At 40.7% G+C, this 9,300-nt stretch overlaps 1 protein-coding gene across 4 annotated transcripts in view; it reads right to left on the reverse strand.

Annotated features, from left to right (window-relative positions):
* The window catches only part of LOC147622141 (casein kinase 1-like protein HD16), a 70,202-nt gene extending 61,290 nt beyond the window's left edge, over window positions 1-8,912 (reverse strand). The window contains exons 1-10 of one of the 4 annotated variants that reach the window (XM_086823261.1): window positions 8,512-8,879; window positions 7,973-8,316; window positions 5,145-5,270; window positions 4,970-5,043; window positions 4,749-4,818; window positions 4,590-4,645; window positions 4,422-4,493; window positions 4,215-4,309; window positions 4,025-4,091; window positions 3,811-3,940 (exon numbers count right to left, since the gene is read on the reverse strand). In XM_086823261.1, coding sequence (XP_086679387.1) covers window positions 3,811-3,940; window positions 4,025-4,091; window positions 4,215-4,309; window positions 4,422-4,493; window positions 4,590-4,645; window positions 4,749-4,818; window positions 4,970-5,043; window positions 5,145-5,270; window positions 7,973-8,316; window positions 8,512-8,641 — 1,164 coding nt within the window. In that variant the 5' untranslated portion in view covers window positions 8,642-8,879. Of the gene's footprint in view, window positions 1-3,810; window positions 3,941-4,024; window positions 4,092-4,214; window positions 4,310-4,421; window positions 4,494-4,589; window positions 4,660-4,748; window positions 4,819-4,969; window positions 5,044-5,144; window positions 5,271-7,972 lie in introns of those variants that run through there. The other 3 variants (XR_015269656.1, XM_086823260.1, XM_086823262.1) reach the window with 3 other exon arrangements.
* Between the last annotated feature and the right edge of the window lie 388 nt (window positions 8,913-9,300).

Below are 9,300 nucleotides of genomic sequence, written 5' to 3' on the forward strand. Positions count from 1 at the left end.
GGCACTTCACCTAACTCTATTCCAGTCACATCCTGGGTGTTGCGAGGAGCGTCCACATCAATCTCTTATGTGGAGCACACTCATCCAATGTCTCATAGGTCACCCCCTTCTTGAAGCCCGACCACACCTTGCTTGGGGTCGCAATAGTTCCTACCTTGCTCAGATTGTGGATTCCTTGTTCCACTCCCCCTTCCCTCAACACTCCCCTATCAAGTGAGGCTTGTTGGCCTCAAATAAGGGACCTGCCTTGTGTAATTCCCCCGGTCGGATTGAGCTCAATCTTGACACACTTGAACTATCAATGCTCGTAAATAAAGTGATTTGGCACAACACAAAATAAGATAGCAATGCTGAAAATTGAAATGACCCTGCAATAGGGCCAGAAAGAGCCGACCCCCCTTGCAATATGATTTGTATTTTCAAGGAATTTTACATACAAGCTCCATGAGCAATGCTTGCCAAATTTCCAACAACATTCATGCATATAAAATCAATTTCAAACATGTTGTGTCGGTGTAGAGGTTGAATCCACAGCTTCTCTCGCGAAGAAACAACAGAGATGTAGAGTGGGTTTAGAGAACACAAAAAGCTCTTACCCGAGATTCGGTTTCCATTTACAAACACCTTCCAACTAATGATGAAGAAATACTCCATAGAACTCTTGGCTAAAATTAGGGTTTTGCTAAATTAGTGTTTTGCAAAATTAAGGTTTCAACATAATTAGGGTTTCTACAGAATCAGGACTTCAGCATTTGGAAGAATTGTTGACGACAGAATCGCTCAAAACCCTCGCCATCCTGTAGAAATCCATAAGAGAGTTGAGAATTAAGTCAATCCGGGACTAGATGCCTGTTATTTGACCATGAACAAGCTCCTCCATGCATGAGAACTTCCAAAGAACAAGCAAGAGAGTGTATGGACTGGTTTTTGTGTGTAAAACTCTTTCCATATGCCTCCTTGAGGTAGGCGCCCCATTCAAGAGGGAGGAGGGAGAGAAAGATGAGGTTTCCATAAGAAAAGAGGGTGGCCATTGGTCCATCTCAGCACAATTAACACCCCTCCCATAAGTGGGGAGGGTGCCTGGCCACAATAGCTTGGCCGACCAAAGAGATAAATGCCCAAAATTTTTCTGCCCACTCATTGATGAAGTGTGGATGTCCAAACTCACTTATAAGATGTCCGACTGTACTTTAATGAAATATGAACCTACAAAACAGCAAATTGAACTATAAATCTGGTATGCTTAAATAAAGAGTTTTGAGTCACACCTACCCCCTATCCACAGCCCATAGGCGACGTCATAATACAGATTCACACGCACGGTTCACGAGAGGGCATTCCTTGCCCATAAACTAGACACAGATCTTGCAGTTAGTAAAACAATTCACGCGAAAACAGTTTCAAGCATGCAAGTATGACATACATAAGAATGTGTTGGACGATCTCCCTTTCATTTAGCTTGTAAGGGGCGATCATTCCGGGCGTAGACATTTCATTCCTAGGCCAACCGGAACACCATACTCTGAATATGGGCGCGGACCAAAATCCACAACCTCACATATCCAACCGATTGGCCCTCGGCATAGACATAAGTCCCCTGCCCCATGACGTGCCACTCCACATGACCCTTGGCATAGACATAAGTCCTTGCCATAAGGCGTCATGTCCACTATGGAGCTCATCTATAGGTCCAAAGCTCGTCCAAAGTGTAGAGAACGCCCAAATGTTGACACCTCGGCCTCGACATCAACCCTTGTCATTTCCCCACATGGCACACTCCCATAGAATTGCCCCCCATTTGGTTTGGGTAGCTTCCTTCTCCTAGCATGACATTTCCCTCACGATCTTCGGCATTCATGACTACCCCTCATGCCCCTAGCGAGTGAGGGTTGTGGACTTCCATGACCATCGTCGGCATATCGACGCTTCCCTACTATGAAGGTAGCAGACAATCTGACTTGGTGACTTTAGCTTTGGGAGAGCCACCCCTTGATCCACCTCCAATGGGATCAAGAGACTCGCATTGGCGGGACTCAACTAGTCCTCCAGAGGCCCAAGCATCCCCTCCTTCCAGGACTCGGCCCTCTTAGGTCGGTGCATCCTCTTTGCAAGAACTAGATGGCACCCCGACGACATCATCATTGTTATCACAACGCCGCCCATGGCCAATAACTAGCCAACAAATGTGCCCAGTGTGCCCCTCCACTTCGAGGGCCGCTAGCACCCCTAGAGGCACACATCCGCATGGGCTTGCGGAGACGTTGGCACGCTAAGGCAAGTCCCCACTCTACTTAACCGGCTCTCCAATCTTCCACAAAAGACAAGCTAGGAGGAGTCAAATAGAGGAGGGTGTATACCCTTTAATCTCCCACATTGTCTTCAAGATTACTTGGCATCCTTCTCCCATCTTGCAATCCCCACTACCCATGCAAGATTTGCACCTCCAACACCCCCATCCAATTGAGTGCGGAGGGAAGTGGCCCGGGATCGTGAACCAGAGATTTGATACCATCTTGGAAACCAAGCGTTACCATGTCACCCATGGCCAACAGCTGGCCAGCAAATGCGCCCAACATGCCCCTCCGCTAGCAACCCTAGAGACACACACATCCGCATGGGCCTACGAAGGCCCTGGCATGCGAAGACAAGTCCCCACTATAACCAACCAGCCCTCCAATCTTCCACAAAAGACAAGCTTGGGAAAGTTGAAGATAGGAGGGGTCACTTTGGACTATATATACCCTCACATCTTTCACACTGCCTTTACATGTGGGATTACTTGGCATCCCTTTTCCCAACTTGGAATCCCCACTACCCAGTAAGATTTGCACCTCCAACATGATATGCATAAGGTTGAGACCGAGGAGCATACCATCCTAAGATGCCCAGCACACTATAGAATCAGAGCCCGCTACCGATGCCTTTCTAAGGGATTTGGGCCTTTGCAATGGGTCATAGCATAATAGAAAAGATGTGTGAAGCTAATATTTCATGAAATAGAGAGGCATAGAGATAGACTCCTGAGAGGCCAGAGAAGAAAAGGACGCCAAAGAAGTCCAGAGGTATAGAAATGGACTGATGAGAGGTTGATGTACCTAGCCACCAAATAGGTGAAAAGAAGTTGAACAAGCAAGACATTCTCCGTGGACACAACTGATGAGATGCCTTACTTAAGGACAACACCAAGCACTACACCAGACCTAAACTGGGAATCAGAGGAGGGAGAGAAGGCATATCACTAGCAGGCATTACTACTTTATGCTGATTACATTGCACTTATTGCAGATTCTCCAGATGCTCTCTAGAGGCCTTAAAGCTTGTTGAAAGCAAAATGAACACAACCAAAAAGTAAAATTAGTTCACACTTTCCGTACTTTTTAAAAAAAAATCAACACTATGTCATGCTTATATGGTTTACTAAAGATGGTGATCTTAGCTTACAAGCCAAGAATATCTAACCGTAGTTACTCTTCAATAAGCTAAAAGTCCAGCGAAACTATTTAAAGCCCTCTTAGCATCCCACATTTTGTATAAAGAGATTTGGACCATATCAAAGATGGACATGTAGCAGTTCTTCTTCGGTCACAAAATTTCTTTTGTCCTTTGTACACGTACCAAGTACAATACTCAAGAGTAGAACAAATGCAGCCGGTGAAGCACAAACATAGCATCATGCATGTTCAACTGAAAAGGACCCACATGACTATTTCTTCAAGTTGCTAGCCAACTTTCAAATACAACTTCAAGAATTTTTTGTACTAACAGTCCAAACTTCCAGTAATGAGGCACACCAATCGATCAAGCTCCAACCTGATAGCCTTGCCATGGCAAGCGACCTCGAAGTAAGAAAATCAGTGTGTAGGCCAAAGACTCTAAATCATCTCTACGGCTGCCGGTTCTTCCTAGATGGGCATGTACACTAGCATACCTTACAGTTCCCCTGCAAGATAAAATGGTAAGGCGGTTCAGAACAAAGATCATTGAAAGCGTGGAAGCTTTAAATGGAGACCTTATCTCCATTTACCTAAACACATCAGGTCTCTGGTCGTAGTCCACATGCTGCCCACTGCTTGCATCTTTCCATTTTGTGGCTGTTCATTGTGTTTGTCAGACAGAAATTACACATATATGAAGGAAGATACACCTTAACCCAGATGAGAAACTATGCTTTCAGTAGAAAGCCAGCATATTTCTGGTTTTACATAAAAACTCACCTAATCCAAGATCGACAAGAAAAAGCTTCTTTTCATCACGTGTACCAGATGGACCAAGCAAGAAGTTCTCTGGCTTCACATCTCCATGAACATAGCTGAAACCAAAATTTGCATCCATTAAAAACACACTAAATCTCAAACACGCTAAATCTCTAAAAATGCATTCCCACTCTAAATATTCGTTATGATGACTGAACTAAATCTTACCCCCTAAGATGCATTTTTTCAAGGATTGAAATGGCTTCCACCGCAATACAAGCGACCATCTCAGTGCACATCCTACAGCAAGGAGGAGCCCAAATCCTAATCGCATCCAATACTAGGATACAAAACACAATTGCATTTCCAATTGGAAAGATACAAAAATTGACATACGCTTGCCCGGAATTGTTCCAGGCATCCCATAGGCTAGGGCCCAGCATATCCATAACCTGGATACAACACCCTATTCAGCTGAAAGTTGGTCCATAGTTTAAGGATGTAAAAAAATATCCAGCAAGATAATTCTAGAAATCCCCATACATCAGTTCATACCATGACATAATAATCTCCTTGCCGCCCTTTGAAATGAACACGGGGTATTCCATGACTACCTCCAAGAGTGCTGACCAAAATTTCAATCAGTTCAAAAGGTCAATTAACTAAGTCAAGCATTACTTTGAGTTAGACAAAAGATATCACTATATTAAGAAATCTACCGATTTGACTTGTCAACATATAACAGTCAAAATTTGTAATCCTTAAACCAAGCATACTTGTAAACCTGCCACTCGTAAGGGGGGCTCTGGTTGCAACCTTTACTGTTTCTATGTTCAAACTTCAAAGCGACCTGCAGCCCAAAACCCAAAATATCATTTACTGACAAAAAGGAAACAGTTTAAAGAAGAACCCAACAACATGTTCAATTAGTATATGTCTCCAAATGGCTACCTCCACAGCCTGTGGACCTGTCCGTTCAGATCCACCAGTAACCTTCTGTCCAACATAAACCTGCCCAAATCCACCTTTTCCCAACTTCCTTTCAATTCTGTAGACTGGCGATCCCCCTACTTGAACCTGCCATCCATTCAAAGTAATTCAATACAGGTAATCTGCACCCTTGAAAAGCATGTTGAATTGCACAAGAACAACACTAGAAAATAGCTCCAGTAAGGACTTAAGATAACCAAGAAGCACTCCACAATGTTCTCTACATGTTCAACTCTAACCAAAATAAAGCCTGATATCCAACAATGCATGAGGAATGGCAACACAAAAAACAACAGTACAACTAAATGAAATAACAGGGCAAGTGTGCACAAAGCACTTCGAAAGTCAACAAGTGGTTGGAAAAACAGCCAGCCCTGAGGGATTGCAGTGTGAAGGAAGTTGAAAGGCTATATATATATATATAGCAAGAAAGTAAAAGCCATACATACATACATATACACACACACATACTCACATCTACACTCATATATGTATGTATATATATGGCTTTTACTTTCTTGCTATATGTATATATATATATATATATATATACATATTTGTATATGTATATGTATATGTATATGTATATATATACATATACACGTATGTATATATATGTATATATATATGTATATATATGTATATACACGTATGTATGTATATATATATATATATATATATATATATATATATATGTATGTATGTATGTATGTATGTATGTATGTATGTATGTCATACATACATACATACATACATACATACATACATACATACATACATATATATATATATATATATATATATATATATATATATATATATATATGTATAATATACGTATGTATATATATGTATAATATATGTATGTATATACATACATACATACATACATATATATATACGTATACACGTATATATATACACGTATACATATATATACATATATACATACACACACACACACACATATATACACGTATATATATATATATATATATATATACATATATACACGTATATATATATATACACACACACCATATGCATACGTATATATATATGTATATATACGTATATATATATATATATATATACATATATACACGTATATATATATATATATATATATATATATATATATATATATATATATATATATATATATATATATATACACACACACCATATGCATACGTATATATATATGTATATATACGTATGCATATGGTACGTATATATATATATACACGTGTATGTATATATATATACGTATATATATATATATATACATACACGTATATATATACGTATATATATATATATATATATATATATATATATATATATATATATATATATACATACACGTATATATACGTATATATATATATATACGTATATATATATATACATACATATATATATACGTATATATATATACACGTATATATACGTATATATATATATATACGTACGTATATATATATACATACACGTATATATACGTATATGTATATATATATATATATACGTATATATATATATATATATATATATACATGTATATATATGTGTATATATATATATACGTATATATATATATACATGTATATTGTATGTACATATATATACATACACGTATGTATATATATGTACATACAATATATATATATATATATATATGTGAGTGTGTGTATGTGTTTGTCTCTATAAGTATACATATGTATATGTGTGTATATATGAACACATATAGACGTATATATATGCATCACATATACATACATGCATACATCATGTATGTATGTACGTATGTATGAATCATGTGCATATACATACATACATACATCATGTATGTACGAACGTACACATACGTACGTACGTATGTATCCATGTATGTATGTAGACATATCTATATCCATCAGATTGAAGGTTAACACTTGTTAACTCTTCCATGGGGGCTTCCAAATTTCCATTCTTTCAACAACAACAAAACAGGACTTTTTTCACGATTATATGCTGCCTTATTTGATGTATGGAGTTACTCTAGAGAATGTGATATACATTGCCTTCAGCTTTTTGGCTTAGCAATGAAGAAATGAAACTGTACAAAGGGATTGCAAGGTCATGGTGCGTCAATGGGTGACACAGGCCTTGCCCAGGTCCACCCAACAGAAGATTTGAGAGAGTCTTCTGCTAGCCTCTCAACTTCAAAATGCACGACTCGTGTTTCAGCCTGATGTGGGCTCTATACATCCAACAGTGACACAACCAAGTGACCCCAGGGCTCAGCTGAAGCAAGAGCTGGAGGCACTCAAAGTGAGCCAGAAAACTACGAGTGAGGAAAGTACCCTGCTTTAACTCAAAAGGGAGATTGAAGAATTGAAGACTCCACAAGAAGCCAAGAAGGGCTTGTGGTGTGCTATATGGCAGTCACTTGGACACACCATCCAAGAATGCCCAAAAAGGAGGTACTGCTCCTTTTGTGAAAAAGGAGGACAGATGCAAGGAAGTGAGATATTAGAGAAGCAACAACTATTCCAGCTCATTGTCTAGCAGACGTTCCCCACCCATCAGCCATGACTGTGAAAACACTATGAGCATCCGACATGAAGATGAAAAACACTGCCTTCCAAAATTGGCTGGATTGTTCATTGAACCACAAAGATTGACAAATGGAACAAGCATTAATCCAAATGTGTTCGAAGTAAAGAGTGATCAAGTAGAACATAATGGAACCAAAGCCTGATCATGTAGAACATACTGGAACACAAAATATTATAGAAGATTACCCGTTCTGGCAAGGGTGCAGCATTTCCATCATCTTCACCTCCTCCAACAACCCGTTCTGCGCTTTTGCCAGCACTCTCCTTGTCCATCTTGGATGGTAGTTTGGATGAACTTTTGCCTAAATTAAGATCTGCTGCAGCTTTGTTGAAATCGGACTGATGCACCTGCTTGCTTCGCCCTAATGCCCGAGTCCGGGGTCCATTAGCCGCTCTAGATTTCCTGGCTGCCTTGGGAGCTTTGGCTGGCTTCTGTTTCTTCCCTGGTAACCCTAAATCGACTGCAGCTTTATCCGTCTGCTTCTTCTTCTCAACCTCTAACCCTCCAGAATTAGCCGCCTGCTTCTTCCCTGCAAACACTAACACTCCAGCTTCAGCTATCTGCTGCTTCCCCGCAAACTCTAGCCCTCCAGTCTTCCTCTTTTCTGCAAGGTCTAAGCCTAATGCGACCTCTTTGGCAACGGCAGCACGCGTTCTCACAGAAGCGTTGAGCAAGGGCAAGGCACCATGGTGTTGCTGGTGATGGCCATTGATGCGCTTCTTACCTGCGGATCGTCTGGGGTATGTTTGCGCAGGGTTTACGGCAGCAGGAGGAGGTGCTTCCGGTGCTGGTTCGACAGGAGGAGAGCAGTGTTGCTGCTGCAGCTGGCGAGCTCCACTGCGCAGTTCTGGCATCCTTGACCCATGCAATCCTCTCTATCCGGGCCTTCAATAAGAGGGCTTGCAGCAAAAGAGTCACGCAGTTGCCCACCTGCACTCATATCTTGGGCCAAAAAAATAACACAGGACTGTGATCGAATCAGATCACCATCGCCCTCATGCCCAGATGAACATTTTTAAGGTTAAGTAGCCATTGCTTTTGCGTTCTCTTTAGGCTTAGCCCCATTGGGAGATCCATGAAATAATTAGTGTTGTATATTCACACTTTTTGTTAGTGTTGTATATTTATTAATAAGGCAACTTCAGATAACTTTATGGTTGAAAACCTTAGCAGTATCTCGACAATCTCTGCCACCACCCCCTTGGCGGCATCTCTACTTTCTAGACTACCTCCGCCACCACCCCCTTGGGCTTTCCCAGATAGGGTTTACGTAAAGCACAGCAAAACTACTCGATTAGGGTTTGGCTACATGGCGGACTAGGGCTTGGCTCAACGGCAGGGTCTTCGAGAGTACAGACTTCGTCATCCTCTTGTCGTCATCGGCCTTCTCTTGTGACTGTGTGGAGTCTGTGAGAGAGAAGAGAGAAGAGAGAATCCACTCCTTGTCATGACCAACCCCTGTGTCCCTATACAGTGCATGCAAGAGAGAGAGAGAGAGAGAGAGAGAGAGAGA

Source organism: Cibotium barometz, chromosome 29 (assembly GCF_041138505.1).
Source record: "Cibotium barometz isolate CiBa-2024 chromosome 29, ASM4113850v1, whole genome shotgun sequence".
In the NCBI taxonomy this organism is placed as follows: domain Eukaryota; kingdom Viridiplantae; phylum Streptophyta; class Polypodiopsida; order Cyatheales; family Cibotiaceae; genus Cibotium; species Cibotium barometz.